Source organism: Lates calcarifer, linkage group LG18, assembly GCF_001640805.2.
Source record: "Lates calcarifer isolate ASB-BC8 linkage group LG18, TLL_Latcal_v3, whole genome shotgun sequence".
Lineage (NCBI taxonomy): Eukaryota > Metazoa > Chordata > Actinopteri > Centropomidae > Lates > Lates calcarifer.
The window spans coordinates 13,686,863-13,709,486 of NC_066850.1; the positions used below are offsets into that span (position 1 = coordinate 13,686,863).

The 22,624-nt window shown below is 38.7% G+C and overlaps 1 protein-coding gene across 3 annotated transcripts in view; it reads left to right on the top strand.

The window, feature by feature from the left end:
• The window catches only part of ptprr (protein tyrosine phosphatase receptor type R), a 45,116-nt gene that overhangs the window by 17,695 nt on the left and 4,797 nt on the right, over positions 1 to 22,624 (top strand). For all 3 annotated transcript variants that reach the window (XM_051077739.1, XM_018702819.2, XM_018702818.2), the window contains 13 exons: positions 9,583 to 9,696; positions 9,787 to 9,936; positions 10,737 to 10,844; positions 12,457 to 12,579; positions 12,670 to 12,791; positions 12,883 to 13,017; positions 17,492 to 17,681; positions 18,517 to 18,601; positions 20,392 to 20,471; positions 21,367 to 21,504; positions 22,038 to 22,148; positions 22,250 to 22,407; positions 22,493 to 22,606. In XM_051077739.1, coding sequence (XP_050933696.1) covers positions 9,583 to 9,696; positions 9,787 to 9,936; positions 10,737 to 10,844; positions 12,457 to 12,579; positions 12,670 to 12,791; positions 12,883 to 13,017; positions 17,492 to 17,681; positions 18,517 to 18,601; positions 20,392 to 20,471; positions 21,367 to 21,504; positions 22,038 to 22,148; positions 22,250 to 22,407; positions 22,493 to 22,606 — 1,628 coding nt within the window. The remainder of the gene's footprint in view (positions 1 to 9,582; positions 9,697 to 9,786; positions 9,937 to 10,736; positions 10,845 to 12,456; positions 12,580 to 12,669; positions 12,792 to 12,882; positions 13,018 to 17,491; positions 17,682 to 18,516; positions 18,602 to 20,391; positions 20,472 to 21,366; positions 21,505 to 22,037; positions 22,149 to 22,249; positions 22,408 to 22,492; positions 22,607 to 22,624) is intronic.

Sequence of the window (22,624 nt, forward strand, 5' to 3'; positions counted from 1 at the left end):
CACAGATGCATTGTGGGAGTGGAGGCAATCTGGAGAAACCTCCGGTGGAACTAAGAGACAGATGAGGGATGCTGGGAGTTTACGGACCTGTCTTTCTGTCTTCCACTGTGTCTCCAGCTCAGTCTTCACATTGATCAGGTTCCAGGGGTCCTTCCAGTAGGATATAGGTCACCCCGCACAGTGCCTGATGAATAAAACACTTGCTCCATTGGACCCATACACACACTTGGTAGGAGTGCTTTGAAAAATTAATATGAAATATAAATAATATATTCACATTAGAGATACCAGTTATTTAAAGAGTCAGTCCAGGACAAGGAACAGTTGCTGAACACTTGTTGCATCTTGAGTTTTCTGTATTTGTTGAAACAGGACAATAGACATGCAGCAGGGAGAGACTGTCAGGATGTATGTCAACATGCCACGCCTATTAGACTGTTAGCTGTTTATATTTGATATGAAAATTGTTTATTACATTTGTTGTCACATTTACACAAGCCTGTTAGTTATGTTGTTAACTACAGTAGATTTGTAATTTTTTTGCAAAAATTTGGATGCAAAGGGCAGTTTATCTCTCTTTTATCTCAGAAAATTAGCTCTGTTATCTTGAGATAATCGACCTTTTATCACTAGAAAGCAAATGGTTGTTTCCTCTTATGACTTATGATGTTCAAGAGAGATCAGGAGTGCCATGCCAGCATGCATAGATATGATTATTTTAATTTAAACTGAATTTAACTGTCTCACATAGAAAATAACAAATGTAAACATAGGTAATTATTTAGAATATTTTGAGATCAGCTAACGAGGACCAAGTGTCTATGTTTGTGACGCTATAACTTGATTTTTAGCCCACGCTGTCCTCTGCAGCCCTTTCTGCTTTTATCAATGAGAAACCGCTGTGAGGCCTTAACGCTGCCTTACATAACCTTATTTTGTGTTAATTGACTTTCTGTGCGTGGTCACATGACCTGTCCCTGTAGGCCATTGCCATTCCATCACATCACTGTGAAAAATCACATCACTGGTAGATGGAGATGGAGAGAAAAAAGAAACAAGGTTTAGTGACAGAATAAAACAAAGCACTACAGAAAAAAGTCTCTCTTTCTATACATTTAGTTATTTGTTATATTTCTAATGAGGAAAATTTTATATAGCCATATAAAAATTATGTCGTAATAATTATCGTTACTGTTTCATCGACCAGCTCTTGCCGATCGATGTAATTGCTGCGGCTCTTAACATTTTAAAAAAACACACATTCTTTTTGTTTATGTCCCAGTTAAGTTTAAATATTTGCCTATGCAGTACTGCAGTTTTTGTTTGATTATATTGAACATTTATCGATTATTTGTTATATTTCTATCAAGGCAAATTATAATGCGATAATTAACGTTATACCTTTATCACTCAGTTGTAGTTTTGGACTGTTGTTCCCAAGGGCTTTTTAGAAAATTGTGATTTGATACTACAGAATAATTCATTGATTATTTTGGAAAATAATCAACAGACAACTCTGTATTAATAATTATTGTTAGCCAAGTTAATATTACATGTAAATCTACAACATATTACTATTATTGTAAGTGTATTTAGAGTCAGTCTTTAACATACTCAGTGTTTATATGAAGGCTGAGGAGAGAGGATGGAGGGAGGTTGTGTAAGCCCCAGATGGTATCCAGTCACCTCCCATTGCTGCATCACACCACATGCCTGCAAGACACTAGTGTGTGTGTGTCTGTGTGTATGTTTGTGTGCGTGGCCTTTGCTCCCCTGTCAGGTTCCCACAACACGTGCAAACTGGTCGTCACACACAGTCTGCTGTAGTTGTGTGTGTTTGTGTGTTAGAATGATCTTGTCTGTTGTCGGTGAATCTGAATTGAATGTCGAGCGTTGAAATCTTCACTGAAACTGATCAGATGAGGTGGAGTTTGCGGTGTTTCACTGTGCCTCCTCACTGGTAGAGGTTTGTGTGCGTCTATGTCCCAGGATGCTGTGCTGTCAGGCTCCAACTGTTTATTAAAATAGGTTGGAAAAAACCCCCCAAAAACTAGAGAAACTGCAGTTAGAGCCAGTCATCTGCAGCTCACTGGCTGTGTTATTGTCCACTTGTTTTTATGAGCATTTTCAATTTGTGCATAAAATAAGTGAATGAACATGGAAGAAATAAAAATAAAAATGTCACAAAAATGTGTTGTGTATGGCTGGCTGATGTGGACAGTGCTAAGAAGATGAAAACATCCTGTAGTATGAAGCATACTGTATGTTGTCATGGAGTCAGTGTGTTAGCTTTAACTCTGTTTTAGCTCATGTCTGTTTACAGTCAAATTGGCACAAATAAAATCTGCCTAATTATCTGTCAGCAGCTCCTACTTGTAGTGTACCCATGTACACTACTACCCATATACAGACAACTATCAAATGTGATGATTCTTCTTCAGAGTCAAGCTGATCAGCTGGTTTTGATCTTTAAAGTGATCTGACTGGCTGAAGGTCGTTTTGAGGTTTTATGTTTTAAGTGTTTCAGTGGAAGAACCACAAAACCAAATGTTTAAATATGCAGCATTAAATCACAGCAGAAGGATTCACTGTGTTCAAGTTCAAATCTCAGCCTACACACACAAAAGTGTCGAGCCTGCGTGTGTGTGTGTGTGTTACACTATTAAATAATTCATATCAGTGGTGTGTGTTACGTCTACTAGTGGAGGTAACTTTGACGCCACTTCAAACCCACAGAGAGAAACATGATTCATCCAGGAGTGTGTGTATGTGTGTGTGTGTGTGTGTGTGTGTGTGTGTTCACTTCTAACGACTGTAGCTTCATGTGTTTTCTCTATAAAAACACATTCTACCTGCACGTTTTGGCGGTCAAATCAGACAGAATCCAGTAAAGTTGTTGCAGCACCGTCTCAGATTTTCGCTGTCACTGTTTGTCTTTATAACATTTGGTTCCAAAACTAAGGCCTGTTAAATATTTTTGTTCAATTATGATGTAAGTTTTCAGTCCTGGATATTATTTCATTTTTATAACCTTGGTTCATTAGAAGCCATGTTTGGGCATTAATAACTTGACAAGTATTATTCCCAGTCTCATCAAACTAGGTTGAAGAAAGATAGAAAGGAAATTAACAATAAATTATTGATTACTTAAAATACTCCCACAATCCTTTCTGAAAAATGCCTATGTCTGAAAATAGGCTGCTAAAGAAAGTGTGTTTTTCCTCAGTGAAATCTTTATTCAACAACAATCCTCTTAAACAAAGCCTTTAAAAATGAACTAATAGAAAGTAAAACAACAATGATTTGAGGCCTCATAACGGCAGTGGAACCACCATATCTTTAGCTAAGTGGTAGGTGATCACATCTATTATTTCCTTGAGCTTGACAGGTATGGTGATCAACTGTGTCAGGTTCTATGGCTGCTTCCCTCAATGTCGACTATTTAATGCATCAGTGAGAAGACTCTGATTAAACTCATAGTCAGTGGACAAGTCGTTACACTTTTAGCTGCCTCAGAATTCACACACAGATCACTGCCAGAGCAACAGAGTGACAGGCTGTAAGCTTTACAGCCAAATCTTGTTTTAAAATGACGAAACCACAAAACTAACTGTGGAGTTAGATACTTGATGAAAACAGAGGACAGACAATGTGACTGGACGGCAAGAGAGAGAACTGAGCTGTGACCAAGGTGCCAACTTTATGTCTGCAGTGTTTCCACTATATATATATTTTGTTGCAGCAGCCCATTGGAAAGTTTTTGCTGCTGCTGCTGCAGCATTATACAGTTGTAAAATACCCTGTTGATTCAAGAGGGAAAAAGAGAAAATGGGTGGGGTGGTTCTTACCACCATCAGCTTGGGTTTTATTCTGGATTCATTTTAGCTGTTGTTATTTGTCCTAACACAACTTCTGACTCAAACTGTCTTTAGCTGCTGTCACTCACTCTCGCTTGGTTTATTTGTGTTTCTGCTGCTTGTTTTGTTGAAGCTGGTGTCCCTGATGAAGCAGAATCGCTGGCATTTAGAAGTGAGATCGCACAGAGCTCTGAATCGAGATTGCGATTTTAATATGATTAATCGTGCAGTCCTCTGTGGTTTTATGGCAGTAGATCCCCTAATTCCTGCTATTTGTTGCTGTAGCCAAGTCATTTTGATTCTTTAGATATTGTTCTTGAAATGTTAATGATTTCTTGATTAATCATTTAGTTGACTGCCAGAAAATCAATAGGCAGCTATTTTGATAATCAAATGATCACTATTAAGAAAAGAAAGAATTCTCTGGTTCTAGCTTCTTAAATGTGAGTTTTGCAGCATTGATCAGACAAAATATGACATTTTAAAGGAAATTATAATTAACATTTTTCCTATTATACTATTTCCTGACTTTTTATTGTCCAAACGATTTAATTGTAAATAAAATAAATTGAGAAAATAGCCAGAATAATAAAATAATCTATAGTTGCAGCCCTACAAGAACTAATGTAAGTCATATTTTCTGCTGTCAGCCATTAAAAAATATGACATAATAAGAATAAGAAGGTCTAACGTCAGATTTCAGCTCTGCACTGAATTGGAGTCTTTTTTTTCTCAAAGGAGGCAACATAAGCGTGAATAATCTAACCTCATGTCAACCCACTCATTCAGCTCTATGTGTGTGTGTGTGTGTGTGATCTCATTGAGTTGGATGTTGCACGTGCCTCTCACGTTTTTCCCGCCAGCGCTCTGTGGAGAAGCAGCTCAGTTAACCCGCTGCAAAAAACGACTCGTCTCTACAACCGCTTCATTATTCAACCTGATAAATGGAAATATACATTTTTTTGTTTAGAACTGTATCAGCTACTTTCTCATGACATTCACAACAGACAACAGAAGAAAACCATGCTGACATTATTTTTGAATGGAAATGAAAATTAACTAATAACTATTTTTAATTAGTGAACAATCATTTTAGCCTTTTTTTTCACAGGAAAAGAACCTTTTGCTGGTTCTAGCTCCTCAGGTCCGAGAATTTGTTATGTTTCTTCATCAGATGTGATAATAAATTGAATATCTTTGGGTTTTGGGCTGAGCACAGAAGAACAAATGATTCGTTGATTAATTGGAAATATAATTGGCAGCCCTGATAGGAACATATTTACCATATTAATATTATAGTGCTACTGTAGTTAAAATAAAACTTGATTTTTACATTAATCCTGTTAATCCTTTAGTCTATTAAATTTTATAAAATGGGTTCATGCTTTACTTGACTAAATGAATTAGAAAACACTATAATACAGCTAGTTTTTTTTTTTCAACTAAACGTCCACAACCTGATTATGCAGGAATGATTATTTTTAGTTAAAGAAAAACTGCAAATGGTCACATTTTTGTGCCAGAAAATGTTTTTAAAAATGTCTGAAAAGATGAATCGATTATCAAAACAGCTGCTGATTAATTTTCTGTCCATCAAATGTTTGACTAATTGATTAATTGTCTGATCAATACTTGATTTTAAAAATTTGATTTTTGTTGATTTGCAAGTCACTTTACCCCCCTACCTCACCCATTCCACCCTCCCCAATCTGATTGGTCCAAATTGGATTCCCCCCTCCTGCCCTGAGGGCTATCAGCTAATTAATGGTTATTACTGAGTGTGTGTGTGTGTGTGTGTGAGTGTGTGAGTGTGTGTGTGTGTGTGTGTGTGTGTGTGTTAAGGGGGGTGGGTGGGGTGGGGGGGGACAGAAATAGCACCTGATCCTGACAGGAAGCGCAGCAGGATAATGGCATTACCTGGACAACGGCCAATCAGGTGGCAGGTTGAGCGCTGTCCCCCTCTAAGCCAATCAGAGATCACGACATGACTAGATCAGGAAATGGAGCGAGAGGTCCCTGAGCTCTGACTGACAGGCAGGCTGTCGCTCTCTGTGTCTGTGTTCATTGAGTGAAAAGCTTCCTGTCAACTACAGGGAGGATCGACAATGTTTACATGTTTGCTTGGTAAGGTTGTTTGTTTATTTAGAGGTTCAGTTTCAGGATTTTATTCTTTTTATTTACAAGCTGTTGTGTGTGCTTGTCAGTGTGTTTTATTGATTAGATGTTATTTGGTTGTTTGTTGTTTTTATTTATTCGCTGCTTCATTTTCCACATAAATATTTTTTTGTTTGTGTAGCAGTTTAGGGCTGCAGCTAAGGATTATTTTCATTATCGATTAATCGATTAACATGTTTGTTAAAAAATTCCCCGCTTTGCAGAACCGAACAGAATGTCTGCAGATATCTGTTTGTTATACCAAAAGACCAAATACCCAAAAATATTTAGTTTACTTTGATACTATTTGGCAAGGAAAATCAGGAAATCCTCTCATTTGAGAGGCTGTAATCTGAGAATAAAATGACATATTCCAGCTTCTCAATTTGAATATTTTCTAGTTTTCTTGATGTTTTACAACACTAAACTGAATATTTTGGGGTTTTGGTTTGTTTGTCGGACAAAACAAAAAACCTAAAATCAATTTGCTGATGCTTTATTGATCAAATGTTGAATCTTAGTTTTATCCGACACTGCAGATAACTGTTTATTGACTTGTTGGTCTCTGTTTTTATTTCCAGCATGAAACAGAGAAAATGAGAGTTTGTTTAAACTGCAGCCAGACACAGGCTGATAATAACATCAGCTGTGTGTGTGTGTGTGTGTGTGTGTGTGTGTGTGTGTGTGTTGAGCCTGTCTGGCTGTGGTTATTGTTCCTGATATTGGATTAAGTGGTAACAGAACATGTTGTTGTTTTAGCCATTAGCAAACAACCACCCACACACTCACACACACAGGTTGTTGTTAGAGCAGCAGCAGTCAGTGGGTTTGAAGCTGATGGACAGAGAGCTGCAGAGGTCAGACTTCATGTTTGTTTGCTTCAAACCTCATTTAAAGAAACACTGCGTCAGATGAGAGAATCGATCTCAGTTTCATCTTCCTGTGTCTGGTTCACAGGAAGATGTGTTTAGCATAGCTTAGCTATGCTAAAAACTGGAGGGTAGCAGGGGGAAACTCCCATCCAGTAGCTGTAGATTTAATACAGACTGGCAAACTGACTATGAGGTATCAAGCAGTTGAAGCAGCTGAAACCCTTCATTTATTAACAGGACTTTTAGTTTGAAACATTTGCAGACATAGTACCATGTAACAGTCAGGTGGGATTAAATGCACATTATGTAATTTTCTGCCAGCAGGGGTCTCTCAGTCAAAACAATGACAAAAGGCAGAGTTGGTGAAGTAGAGTAGAATCATGGGAGTTATCTTCACCACCATTGCTGTCATTGTACTCAGCTTCTCTTGGTTAGGATCTTCAGAGGTCTTCTCCTCTCCAAAACAGACCTGGTCATTGACCAGTAAACACTGAATAAAGCAGTTTAGTATTAGAAATCAGTGTTTTTCTGATGCTGTTGGGTGGAGTTCAGCTGCTGCTAACGTTTGTTCAGCTTGTTTCTCCGATCATTTAAGATCCAGACACCTGACGACTAAAATCAGACATAAATAGTTAAAAGCAACCAAGATCTAAGAAGTGTATCTCCCATGATCCCAGTTTCTTCCCTCGGGCAGTGGACAGTCTCTTCAAGCCAATAAGGGGAGCTGAATGTGAACTGACTACTATTGGGACAACTTTTTATAATATATTTTTATACTCTACTTTAAGACAATTATTTATTTAGTATATTTTAAGACAACTATTTATTTTTCTTTGCCTTAGGTTCTGTCATCTCCAGTGAATTAGCTTCTATTTGTGCACGCTCACATCTTTCCATTGACTTTTTGCTCAGGTTTGCTGTGGCTAAATTTTGATTGGCGCTTCTTTAAAGTGAGGATTTAGTTGTTTTTTGTTATATAGGGTCATAACTGAATACTATTCAGTGAAATGAGAGACTCTCTCACACACACAAAATCCAGGATGAATCATTAATGTGTGTATTTCACCTGTCTCCCATATCACTTTGGCTGAAAGCTGATAGACTGTTGGGAAAACCAGAGGAGCCAAACAAAGAGGGGGGAGATGGAGATGGCAGTGGGGGAGTTAGCGGAGGTGTAGAGAGATGGACTGTGGCAGAGAGAGAGAGAGATGAAATATCCAGATCAGGAGATGGAGGGATGATGTTATGATTTGATCTGTTTGGTGATGAGGCTGCAGAACAAAATCACTGTAGACTGAAATTCATCCAGGACCACGTTGGTTTTTCTGTAAAGCAGAGGCAACACAAATTTACACTGATGAGATGACGATGTGGTGGCCGTCAACTTTCCAATGTTGGGCCTGAATATGGGTGTCGGGAATGATTAACAGGCTTTGTGGTGTGACTCTGTAGTGTCTCTTTAAATGTGTTTCTGCTGAGTCCCCAGTGGATTGCAATGGGAATGATTTCTTTACTTTTACGTGACCTTGCAATCCTTTCCGTGTTCTCCCTGATCCATAGGAAGAATTAGTGTGTTGGTCCACTCCAGTTCTGCAGATACCACAGAGAAGAGACACTGTGACACTTAACATGATGCATTTATTAACCATTCCTCCTTTCAAAGGCTGAGCTGCCACCAGCTGTGAGCACAGCTGCAGTCACTCTGTCTGGATGTGGATGTGGCTACAGCAGCTATACAGTGACTACTCTTCTTTTTTCCTGTAAAATATTAGTTAAGAAAGCATCACCACAGGATTAAAACCAGCAGTGCTTCTAACTGTTGTGTCTTGGTGACCATAGCACGACAGCAGGTCAGGAGTACAGTAGTTACAATAGCACAACCATGTCAATTCACTGCACACACATAGTTAATGGTACACTTGTTGTGGCAGTCAACTTCATAATCCAATTCAGCTTTTCTCTCTGGACTCTTTGGACTGTGTGTGGTCAATGTGTGAAATTTAGGACATAGTTAAAAACTTGTGGAGCAGCCATTAAAAACTACTTTAATGGCAAGTAGCTGAAACTTGCTTGAAAATTTGCCAAATGTTGCTAGATGTTAATAAGCTAATAAGCATATTCGTGAGATTATTGTGTCGTAGTTGCATTCTGCCTAGTGTCAGCCTGTAAACACCTCCTGATCATTTAACAGGAAGTGTTCAGACAAATTAAATTTATTGGAGTAACGGCCAATGGAGAAACTGACACTCAGTCAGAGTCACTAACATTCCCATTTGTAGGACCGTAGCTAATGTTGTAGACCAGCCAAAAAATAAAAACGTTCTCATCTCCTCTCAGGGGCTCTGTATGTTTCCATCCACTTATTTTTATGCACTTTATTAATTTAGTGGGAAAAACATTAGTTTTTGCTGCTGTGTGTGGATAAAAACTGAACCCTCCTCATATTAACTCATGAAACAAACAGAAATGTCAGTTTTCCATCATGTTTTCCTCATGGTTCTGGAGCTTTTTTAATGACATCTCATAGTGTCCTCTTCTTCAGTGGTTTAATGGCAACAACAGGAGAACAGTCAACATGAGAGGGGGGAATCGAAATGAGCGTTAAATCACATTTTCTTTTTGCAGATTTTCTGAGAATTCAGTTGAGACTGAATCTCTCTCTCTCTCTCTCACTCTCTCTCTCTCTTTCTTTCTCTCAGTACCTGGCTGTGGATGTGAAGAGGCTGAACGTCAGTCTTCTTCGGTGGTTTCGGGAAGGTGTAGCAGCGGCACTCGGCATTCCTGCAGGACACGTCCACATCAACCGGCTGAATGTAAGACGCACATGCACCATTCAGACATCACATTCTACTTGACTGGTTGATTGATTGTTTAATTGATGGGCTAATGGACGACTCTTACAGGAGAAGAAGAATGGCATCGAGCTCTTCGTATCCTCTGATAGGCTGGGGATCTCAGAGCCCCGCCCCGCTGAGGAGGTCATCCAATCACTGAATGTCCGGGTCCTTCACCGCCACCTGGGACATTTCGGCATCACTGAGGTCTCGACTGAGGTGTGTGTTTGAAAACCGCTAATGTGCCTGCTGCTTCGTCTCCTAGGTAACTGTGGCTCGTTAAGCAGCCTCGTTAGTCCCTGTGGAGACAGACGGACAGAGAGGATAGATTGGGATTATTAGAGAGCAGAGTGCTGCTGCTAAAAGTTTAATGGAAGTATTAAAGTCCCATCCATCAGCCGGAGGAAGAACAGAGCAGCTTTATAGATTATATTAATATTATTACTCTCACTCCCTGCAGTGAGAGATGTGACAGCTCTTCTGTAATAATATTACAGTAACAAATCAGGAGCACCCTGTAAGTATAAGTGAGGAGCAGACACAACAAATCAGGTTGCTCTGCAGTGGTTCTTAATGTTGTCAGGATGTGCACAAAACAAAAAAAATCTCTCGATACAATAATACCTCAATAACAAGTCCATGATACCATATTTATTGCGATGTTTACAAAAAAAGGCGAATGAAGACTCGGGGAAAAAAAATCTGTTTATTGAAGAATGAACAGGGCATTAATTTTAAAGTGCAAAAAACAGTTAGTCATATTCTGGTGTAAATAGAAGATAAGATTAGGCCACTAAAAAAAAATTTAGATTTCATAGTTATACAACTTTCAGGGATGAAGAAATTGGTTGATTTATAGATCACATGTTTTTGTTGAACTATGATTTCCCTGGGAGCTACACCTGTCAGAAATTTCCCACTCTGCTCTGTTTAAACAGTTGTATATGTTGTATAATATAAATAGAATGTTAAAATAAATACAGGGTCATTCATTTAATTTCCTTCGTCCCTCTCTGCAGAAAAACGTCCTGCAGGGTGAGCAGAGGGATCACGTGTGGAGCAGAGAGGGTTTTTACGCCGTTGTCCTCTTCTTCACCGTCTTTGTCATCGTCATTACCTGCTTGATGGTAAAATACAGCATTACACATACTCAAACACTTATTTGTACTCATAGACCGACCACTCTCCACTTAAAATAAGGCTCAAAATGTCCTTACAGAGATGGAAGTGAAAGACCACACACACACATACACACACACACACACACACACAGATCAGCATAATCACTGACATCATGCAACTCGTCACTAAACCTTCCACTTTGGCCGCTCTGATTGGCTGAGACAGCCCAACTGCTTTAGGCCAATTTGTGTCTGTGGTCAAAGGTCAACATGTCCTGGCCTTTAACCACACACACACACACACTCACACACACACAGGCATGTTGCTTTGTTCTCATACAGAATAGATTTAGAAAAAAACCTTTATTCACATGGTTGCACAACAATGTCTTGCTCCTTGTATTCTATGTTACACATGAACACAAGCTGTGTCATCATATATTAGAATATAAGTCAGAGGGGAGAGAAATGAAAGTAACATAAAATCTTAAATGAAATAAAAAAACAATGTAAAGAGTGGAAAAAATCTGAAAAATAAACTGAAATAATAAACAGGGATGTAAAAATAATTGCTGCAAACAATTAAACAAATTATAAAGAAATAACTCTGCTGTAAATATAAACACAGTAAATACAGTAGACAGAGAAATATTTCTTCTTAGTCAGTTGTAGTACCACATTTAATCCACAGGAGGATACCACTGCACAGAGATGCTGATGAATCAGTCCACATTCATCCTGTGTCTCAGACTTTTCTGTTGTTTTCTATCCACTCACAGTTTAGCTGCTTGTCTGTTGTTCTTGATTCTCACTGATCAGGCTTCAGGTTGTGAAATCAAATCCTGGAGTCAAATCTATAAAACCGCCTTAAATACTAATCATGCAGGAATCATGTTGTCAGGAGCAGAAACTGTTGATACATTAAGCAAAATAATACTGACAGTGATCAGACATTGTTTAATGTAGACATTGTTTACTTCCACAATTGCACCTTTAAATTTAGCTGAATTTTATTTTTTTTATGATAGTAAATAGGAAAACAAAGCAATACCAAAACATACACACACACACACACACACACACACACACACACACACACACCTATACCTTTAGTTTAGGAGATATAAACATGATATAGCCTTGTGTTTTCTATTCAAGAAACTGCTCAGTGTTAAATAAAGTTTTACCAAAATAGAATGTAGTTGAAAGTTAGGAAACTGTTGTGATTCAGATCAGGAAAATGTCTTGTTAAAGAAATAAACAAGCCAGAAAATACCAAGTTTTGGTATTTTTAACAAACCTTTAATCCTTCCTTGTTATTTTCATTTGTTTATTCATTTTTTAAGAAGAAAACCAAGGAGTTGCTGGAATACCCCTGTCTCGATTGATCTGATAGTCTGTTTGTGTTATTATGTGGCTTTCAGCGGTAGAAGTATTCAGTAAGTATAAGTACCACACTAACAACTGATGGAGGCAGTGGTATTCCAGCAGCTCCTGTGTTATGCTCGGTAAAATTCCTGTTTTTGTCAGTGAAGTCTGGCAAGGATATATAGTGATGTTTCTGGTGAAAAAGAAAGGATCTTACTCTTTAATAAATCTTTTCTTCTCTGATCTCCAGGTTTTGTACCGACTCAAGGAGAAGGTTCAGGTTTCTGAGAGACAGCTGAAAGCTCCGCCCCCTGACCTCCACCTGACCCCAACCATCCCTCCAGACTCTGCCCAGAGGTCAAAGGGCACCAAGGTTGGCGTTTGACACCAAAACTGTTTCACCGTTAACTTAATGTAAAAACAAGCGTATTGTGACTGTTTAATGCATCCTTGTTGTCTCCAGGTTGTGACATCAGGAAGCATGGTCCAGGCTGAGCTCCCTCCAGCTGTAGCCACGCCCGTTCCCCAGCAGCAGCCAATTGTAGCCTGCCGCCGCCTTGCTCCACCTGTTGTCCCTCTGCCCAGGTAATTTCAGTGACCGATGTGTCTCACAGGTCCCTGTTTGAAAAATACTGAATACAAAACAACACATTTTTGATTACACTTCTCCTCGTAGCCCTGCCCCTGTCCCTGTTGTCAACAGCAACAACCACACTCCTCTCACCAGCAGTGCCCCGGTGACAGCCAATAACGAGCTTAAGCCCTGCCCCTCCCCCTTCAGGATGAAACCTGCCGCAGGATTGCAAGAAAGGTAAGCTGCAACAGAGCTGAAGAGGGACCAGAACTTCCAGGTTCTGTTATAGAAATAAGAAAATCACATTCAAAACCCCATAGACATTTTTAACAATTCTAATAACTAAAGCTCCAGATTCTCTCTCAATAGTTTGTCATGTGACTCGTTTAGTTGTTCAGATTAGGGCAGTAGATTTTTGAAAAAAATATCTAATATAGTTTTTTGTTCAATATTTATGATTTTACTGACCGTTAACAAGCACCATTTCCCTTCAGCCCTAGACGTTAGTGGCACAGTTTGTTAACTGCAGGACAGAGACTGAACACTGTAGATGATTTTAAACTTCAGTAATTACAGCAGGAAATTTTCTCAGGCGAAAATGCCAAAATAAACAGGCATGTTAGGTGCTCAGAGCTCTGGTTGTTCCTCTCAGAGTTTATAATTAAAGGTGTGTCTCAGACTAAAACAGTTTGGTCATGTTGTGTGGTCATGAATGATCTATATTTCACTGAGTTTTGTTTTGTGCTGTAACATGATGATTATGAGACAATATCTGGAGTTAGAAGGTCTTTTTATTACTCTGCACTGGTGATAGTCATGACCAGAGGCGTTATGTTTTCAGGTTGTCTGTCTGTCTCATCCTTGTGAACATGATATCTCAGTAACACCTCGAGGGAAATTCCACAAATCTGGAAATATCCACTTGGACTCAAGAATGATCTGATAAGATTTTGGTAGCCAAAGGTCAGGGTGGCCACACAAAGCATGTTTTTGGACATGACTTAAGAATTAACACACTACTTAAGTGCAACTGGACTGGTTGGTGGAGGCGTACAACCACAGGGAGGTAGATTCTAGTTTTTCCTGAGTTCTCCAGATATTTCTGTGTCTGAAACTGACAGCAGAGAAGCCACCATTTATTTCAGGATTATTTAATTTGTATAGGGACAAGTACGCATCAAGAACCACAGCATTCATGGCCTAAGCTGTTGCATTTTGCCATTACTAGATAGAAACTCAAGAAAATACAAAACAGCACAAAATACTCAGTTAGCAGTTTATTAGGAACACAATGATGAATCCTCCTTCATGAAGATTATAATCTTAAGTTTGTATTGAAACTGTTTTAGAGATGTTGTTTCAGCTGTGTTGATGTTTAAATTCTCTTTCAAGTACATTTTAGATCAGATCTCATTTTCCTCAGGTCTTTTAGGACCAGGCCTGACCGTCCTCGAGTCCTTCTTGAATCACTCTTATTATTTAAAAAAAATATTAGTATATGCATGTTTCCACAGGTCTGTTTGAGTCCTGTGACCTGTGTAGACCTGTACTGGGAGTTTGTATCAGTTCCCATCAAAGGCTGAAATCATGCAATGGTCAACAACAGCTGTGAGAGCCAGCAGAGTGTTACTGACTGAGCTTTTAAGTTTCACAACATTTGGACAGAAAAGCAGCTAATGAGTGTCCAGATTGTTCACCTTGTTTAGGAACGGAAGAACACTGTGTGTGTGTGTGTGTGTGTGTGTGTGTGTGTGTGTGTATTCAGAGTACAGTAACCTCTGACCTGTGATTGCTGGAGCAGTCAAGTGTTGAGTTGTGTACATTTAAACGAGGTGTGTGTTTGTGTGTTATAGTTGAGAAATATCAGCACTTGAGGATTACATTCAGACAGATTTCCTCCATAACAATGTATAGTGTGTGTGTGTGTGTGTTGTATACCATCCATCAGAGCTGCCTGTACGTGTCCTCAGGCAGGTATTTACATGAAGGGATATTTCCTCTGTGTCCTTGTTATGTAAAATGGAAAAATATACATTAGAGTCTGAGGCTGAGTGAACACATGAACCTTATGTTCCTCACATTAACCTTATATGTCACTTAAAGGACCTCTCCCATGTTTTTGCACGTTTAACCCATTAATCTGGTGACAGTCATGACTAATGCTGAGAGTTTTCCAAAGACTACCATCAATTTATCTTCCTCTGTGATATGGAAGTTGAAATTGTTTACTTACTGTTATTCTCACTACCTCAATTTTGACCACTGAAGTCTCCAACTAAAAAAAATAAAAAAAAATAAAATCATTTTAAATCATCATTGTAAATGTGAAAGTTTTCACTTGATAAAGGTCAAAACTTTGACCTGTTAAATCTCATGATGTTGATTAAGGATTTTTTAATTTAGACTTGTCATGTCAAAATTCCTTATTCTGACTTGGTAAATTTCAGCATTTAGATAAATAAAAGCACATAAATTAATCACATAATATGTTATAATTTTAATAAAATAAATCACTAAATCTCAAAATAATCTCATGAATTTCTAACATTTGACTTAAAATTACATATTTCTGTCTTTGTAAATGCCATAAATGTGATTAATTTTCTCATAAACTTGACTTACATTTGTTATTTCCAACATTTCATGTATTTCTATCTCTTTCTGGCAGAAATGGACTTCCATATGTGAAGTAATATACTTAAGTGTGTGCTGCAATTCATACAAACTCATGACAACAGATCAGAGGAAACATCGACTTAAAAAGTTCCTTTTGAGACTGGAAAAGACTGGTTTCTGGTTTCACTACAGCTTTAAGTTAGAGACAATCATTCTTTTGAGTCTTTAACCTGTTTAACCTGACACCCACATTTTTATGCACAAGCCTGAAAAGGTTAATGTTCTTCAGTCTTACTACAGTCGAAACCCTACTCTCAATCTATCAAGAAATCAGGCAATCGAAAATAAAACTACTTGAGTTTTTGGAGTTCTTGGGTATGTTTTGTTTAAGAAAGTCTTGTGGTGAAAATAATGAGGAGTTTTTAGCTCTTGGACATGAAGAATCAGAGACTTCGAGGCATCAAACAAAGTAGAATTTGTGTGAAGACTGAGTACAGTACAAGTTTGGTTGTGAGAAACCTGGATTTTGTTGGTTGAATAACACCTGACCTCATTTTTCAAACTCCGACATGTTTGAAGAGATCAGTGGGTTTGTACAGAGAATGTTGCTTTAAAATTTGGCTGCAGCTCATTTCCCTCTTAAGTAGTTTCATAACTGCAAAGAAAACATCTTTATCTGGGCCTAAGCTCAGTGTCAAGCACTTTAGCCTTTATCTGCTGCTCGTAACTCTTCCGTTAACGGGCAGCGCGTCCGCATATTCTGACCTCAGAGGCCATTTTGTTCTAGTTACATCAGCGTTCAGAGCGAGGGTGTTAAAGTGAGGAGAACAATCTCTGTTTCTTAAGGTGAGAGAGGGAGGAAGATTTCAGGCTCAGAGTAAGAACAGGATGTTTTTCTTGGTGTGTGTCTCTTGTGTGTGTGTGTGTGTGTGTGTGTGTGTGTGTGTGTGTGTGTGTGTGTGTGTTGTCCACTCTGGATGGCAGCCAATCAGCAATCAGACGAATAGGAAGAAACAGCATCCTGGAGAGGAAACCGTCCGACACGTAGCTAGACGACACTCCACCCACACTCATCCCATCAAAGCAGAGCACACCTTGTCTGTCTTCTCTGTCTTCTTCTTTTGTTCCTCATAGAAACTATTTCAGCTTTTAGACTGAATCAAGTTCAGTGTTTTTTGCTTCTGCAACAGAAATTTGCATTAAAGTGTTTGTGATAAATTTATCTGACCTTGTTTTGAACAGTGACAGTTTTATTGTAATGGAAATGCAATGTTTGTTAGAAATGGAGGCATAGACTGTATTTACAGTATCATATTGACGTCCACTGGCTCTCAATGGCTGCCTGAATCAAGGGAGACTTCTGGGTCTGCACCATCTTCTTGAACTCAGTCAATACAGACTTATGATCCTTCTCAGACGCTGTGTTCTGCCAAAGATCGTTGTCTGGCATCACCACCCCTGCAGATAAGGCGTTCTCAGTCCAGACTGTTCTGGTTTGTGGTTCCCTGATGGTGGAACCAGCTCCCAAATACTATCAGACTGGGAGTGTCCCGCTCTCTATTTTCAAGAATCTCTTGTTGCTTTGGATAAAAGTATCTGCCAAATGAGTAAATGTAAATGATATAAACTAGACTGACCGTCAACAGGGAAGCCACTCTTAATGTGAATCACCAAAAACTACACAAGTCTGGGCGTGTAGTTTAGAAGTGGTGCTCCATGTTAATTTTTTTATAACTGTAAACAGGTGTGGTTGGATATTAACGCCATAACACCTTATGCACTAGTCAAAAAATAATGTACCCAGAATAAAGGTTATTGTTCTATAATCATTTTGATTACAGTCATTTTGCCCCTTTGCTGTGCACCACATCCAGGACAGATACTGTTAAAAAACTGTCAAGAGAAAAGGTTCAATTTGAGCTGAAATAAAGATTATTTATTATTTGAATCTCTTCATCTGGTAGAGAAAGAGATGCATTTCCTGCTTGTTTTATTAGATCTTTAGAAAACTTTTATGTCTGTGAAAGAGAAGAGAAACTTTGTCTGGTTCTAACATCATTTCTTCTTTTTCTATCTACCTTTCTTCCCCCTCCAGACGTGGCTCTAATGTCTCTCTGGTGTTGGACATGTCGGCTCTCGGCTCTGTAGAGCCCCTCAGTGTTGCCGTTGTAACCCCCAAAGAGTCGGCGACGAGGGAATACCTGCTGTCTGCTGGCCGCCCACTGACGAGACAGCAGCTCCGAGACATCATCAACAACACGCACAAGCTGCATGCCGAGTTCACCGTACGTAAAAACTCAAGTTTCACTTTCCTTCTTGAATTTAAATGTTAAGGCAGAATGATCATAAAACCGCAAGGCCAAAGGTCACAAGGCTGTAGGACTGAGCGACACCATAGATGATACTGTCTGTTTGTTGTTGTTCTGTTGATAAAGGAGAACCTCCCCAGTAAGCAGCAGCTACACAAAATCAGGTCCTGACTCGCTGCGTCACACTGTGGATGTATTTTCATTTAGGAAGAAACTTTAAATTCCTCTGTTAGTGTGTCTCTATTAGCAAATGTCATGCTGTTGCATGTTCATGCTGGAAAGTGACAAAATGCAAAGAAAATAATACAGAAAATATTTTATAAAAACTCCATCTTGACAGTGTTTTTTGTTTTTCCACACTGTCATATTAAAACACATATCTGTATTCATATTCATATTTTTGTTTCTACTTTCTACACTACTATTTTGCAGGACTTCCTTTTACCAGTTGTATATTCATTTGTTATTTTTTTAATTTTTTGTTGTTGCTGTGTTGTGTGAAGCAGTTTGTAAATTGGGTTTGTAAAGTATAAATAAAGGTTATCATCAGTCTGATTTATGTACATTACCTTACCTGTAAAAACAGCATATAGTACTGATTGTGTAAAATTATGGATTATGTGGGATTTGACGTCGAACTGTCAAAGTGGTTTGTTATTATGTAAGAAACATAATATATATAATATATATATATATATATATATATTATATATATATATATATATATATATATATATATATATATATATATATATATGTATATATATATGACTGGTTAAATTTCTAATGGTGGACTTCTCTCTCATCTCAGGAAATTCCAATGAATTTCATTGATCCCAAGGAGCTGGATATTCCAAACCATGGAACCAAGAACAGATACAAAACCATACTACCGAGTGAGTACTCTGTGTGTTTTGTTAGCATCACAAGATATAGGATAAGATAAACTTTAATTGTCTTGAGTACAGGTGCTGCACATGCAAGCCACATAAAGAATAAAACAGTGTACAGTTACAGTAACAGAGCCTCACATTCCTGCTCAGACACAAACTTCCATGTGTGTGATTAGAAAGAAATAATCTCAGTTGCTAAGAGACAGAAACACTAATAAAACAGTCCTTATGTCTCATTTCCTGTTGAAGCGGGAGGCTGTTTTAGTATGTGGGAGGGGTTTAAAGTCAGAGGCCAACAACCTCAAGGACAGCTAATATCGCACCTCCCTCATCCCTAAGCACACACACGAACACACACACTGGAACAATACATCTTCCTCGGAGCACAGTTTGTTCTCACACTGCCAGCCAACCACAGCCTGATTAACACATTATGTAACACACAGACACAATTCGAGTTTTTGGTTTGTGGGCTCATGTTTTGGCGAGGGGGAGGGGTTATCAATACAACAGTGGACGGGGGTGAGTTTGGGGGGTTGTGGTGTTTCTTCCTTCCTTCTGGCCAATCAAGGGTGAGGAATGCTCATCTAGAGCTGCTGTCAGTCAAACTTCTTCCTGTGTTCCAGTTTCTGAATCGTTGTCTTTTCTGAAGTGGTCACTGCTCTGTACAGGGCTGTGGTCAAGTTCAAGTCAAGACAGAGTCTGAGAGAGGCTCAAACACAAGTCAAAGATGTGTTTGAATAAAATAAATTCTGAGTCTAAAAGTGAAATGTATGTAAGTTAAAAATAAGGCAAGGTAAGTTTATCTATATGGTATATTTGCATCAATCAGAACATTGAAAAGTAAATTAAATGATTAACACAAAGTCTTGACCTGTGTCCACACTAATACATTTTCATTTTTATACTGTGTTGTAAAATGAAAACGACTCAGTCCAGTCAAGCATTTTAACTTCATATCAGAAATAATCTCCGTCCAGACTACCTTATGGACACGGGAACTGCCACAGATCGCTTGAAAAACAGCTTCCCTCCTGTGTATGTAGGCAGTTATAGCATTATAAAATGAAGAATTTACCTGCACAACAGCCACTAGCAAAAACACCAAAGTCAGAAATACGTTATCCATGTTATATTCACCACTGGTAGTTGAGACTGAAATTGGTCATGTGATTGGAGTGTGACCAATCAGGGTAGGATATGTCATGACCGATGAGAGCCATTCAGGAAGTGAATGTGGGCATCTGTGTCTTTGTTTCTGTCCATCCAGACTTAAATGCAGCCCAGAAGTTTTCAAACTAAAACAGGTTGAGCAGCATCTCCAAAAGACTCAATTTTAGGGGCTTGAGTAGTTTGGACACCAGGTGTAACCATAGCACAGTGATGAGTTTTAAAACTAAAACATAGTGTAGATGTAGCCTTAAATTTGACACTTAAGTCTAACAGGTAGTAGACATCAAGTAAAGTGGAATCTAAAAGCAGCTTAGCATCAATTTAAAAAGTAAACCTGAAACACCCAGAAGACCTAGTTTATAACAGGTCTAAAAAGAGTCTAAAATGGACACCTTGAAGTTTAAAACTAGTTTTAAGCTAAATCTTCAAATAAGCTCAGTCAAAGACTGAGTCTAACAGGCAGCTATGACCAAGACACTACCAGAGAAGAGGGAAACAGGACTGGGAGTGTCTCTAGTTAAATGTAAATTCCATAACTACATCTTTGCCCTCTTTCCTTCCTTTGTCTCTTTTGCTCCCTTACTTGTGTCCTCACCTCCTCTCCTTGCTGTGTGTCCTAGATCCTCACTCCAGAGTGATTCTGAAGTCCAAGAGCTGCAACGACCTGCTGAGCTCCTACATTAATGCTAATTATATACGGGTGGGTATTTACAGCTGTGCATGGTAACACTGCATATACCGTTTTAGTGGTGCATAGAACATCTCATAGTTCTGATGCAGGAGAAACTCAGGTTTATCCTCCTGATTCTATCAGTGATTGAGACCTGATTGATTCGGTCAAGGTCCAGTATGACTTGAGAAACCTTATTATCATTCCCGACTTTTAATTCAGTAAATTATAACAACATTTTTTTGTTAAATCTCCTTTAAATCTGTTTTTTTTCCTATTTCTTTTGGTTTCCTCATCAACACAAACACAGTGAAAGTAAACTGCTGCAGAAGTCTGTAATGTCGCTCTCAGACTTTGGTACAATAGACTTACTTCCTGTCAGGAAGCTGGACTGAAACATTTTAAACTGTTGGACCTCCTGGGAGAACAGAGGTTGTGTTTAAACACTTCATATTTACTGTATATACGAACACTGCACCAGTTTTAGCAGGTCTGAGGTCAGTGAGCACATTTATCACATGAAAGATCACTACAATACAATCAAAACTGTCTGGTAATTCTCTGCATTGTGCATGCAAACTACTGACTTCAGGAAATATATAGATAATATGATGACAATGAAATAAAAAGAGACGTAGCTTGCAACAGCATATTTAATGTCAAATATATTTTTTAAAACCATTTCTTGATAAACATTTTTCAAAAAAGTTTTTATCAAAAAAGCCAGAATACAAGAAGTAAAAAACTTAAAATGGGTCATGTCCATTCTTACTTTCCATACAACATTATTAAAAACAACTTGTTTGAACTGTTTTGGCCTTTAAATTAGTATCTGCATGGTTCAGATCCTGTAACTACTGTCAGATCATGTATTTCAGCTCACCTACCACTGTTGACGCTTTTGTGTGATTGGCTCCCGTCCCAGGGTTACCGAGGCGATGAGAAGGCATTCGTCGCCACTCAAGGTCCCATGGTGAACACGGTGAACGACTTCTGGCAGATGGCATGGCAGGAGGAGTCGCCAGTCATCGTCATGATCACCAAACTGAAAGAGAAGAATGAGGTAATCTGATAAAATTGAAACCTCAAAAACAAAGACGTGAATAAAGATGAGAGACAGAGAGAAAGTAGAACTTTATTTTATGTATGAGCTGGAACTGGTTTAAAACCAGTGCACTTAAAGACGAGAAGTTACTCAAGACATGTTTCATCAGGAGGATTTTCATCCTCCTGTTTTCACGCACATTTTCTGTTTGCACATGAAAAAACCTGAGTGGAAATGCAGAAAAATCTCAAAAATGTTTGGTAACACACTGGCCCTGAATTTCCTGGAAATGTTCCTAAAAAACTTACCAGGATATTTCCAAGAAAGGCAGGATGCAATTACATACTAATTATATGCAAAGTCGAGAGAAAGTGTCAGTTGATCCAGTTAAGTACCAGCTCATTGTGTTTAAGTTTTTGAGACAAAAATTGTAAATTATGTTGCAGTTAAGTAAAAACTAGTTAATAGATAAACTTTACTTAACAAGTTAAACATGCAAAACAAACAGCAATGATCTTTTAACTGACATTTTTTCTCTCTGGTCTTTGTAGAAATGTGTTCTCTATTGGCCGGAGAAGAGGGGGATCTATGGGAAGGTTGAAGTGTTGGTAAACAGCATCAGAGAGTGTGAACACTACACAACTCGCAGCCTCACACTCAAGGTACACACACTTAAAAAAATCTTTCCATTTCTGGTTTGTCCTGTGCATTTGTTTAAAGATGGGGCTTTAGACTATTATGTTTTGTGTGTGTTTTTGTCCAGTGTGGGAATCAAACCCGCGTGCTGCAGCATTACTGGTACACATCGTGGCCTGACCACAAAACCCCAGACTCTGCTTTGCCACTGCTGCAGCTGATGGCTGATGTTGAGGCGGAGAGACGAACAGCCGCCGCCATGGGACCAGTTATTGTCCACTGCAGGTAAAAATAGTGGGAACAAGCTTTTTTCTTCTACAACTGAAAAATGTTTGAAATAACTCCATCAGCCACGCTCCTCTCCTTGCAGTGCTGGGATTGGCCGGACCGGCTGCTTCATTGCTACAACAATAGGCTGTCGGCAGCTGCAGTTGGAGGGAGTGGTGGATGTGCTGAGTATCACATGCCAGCTCCGAGCCGACAGGTAACGCAAACAGACACA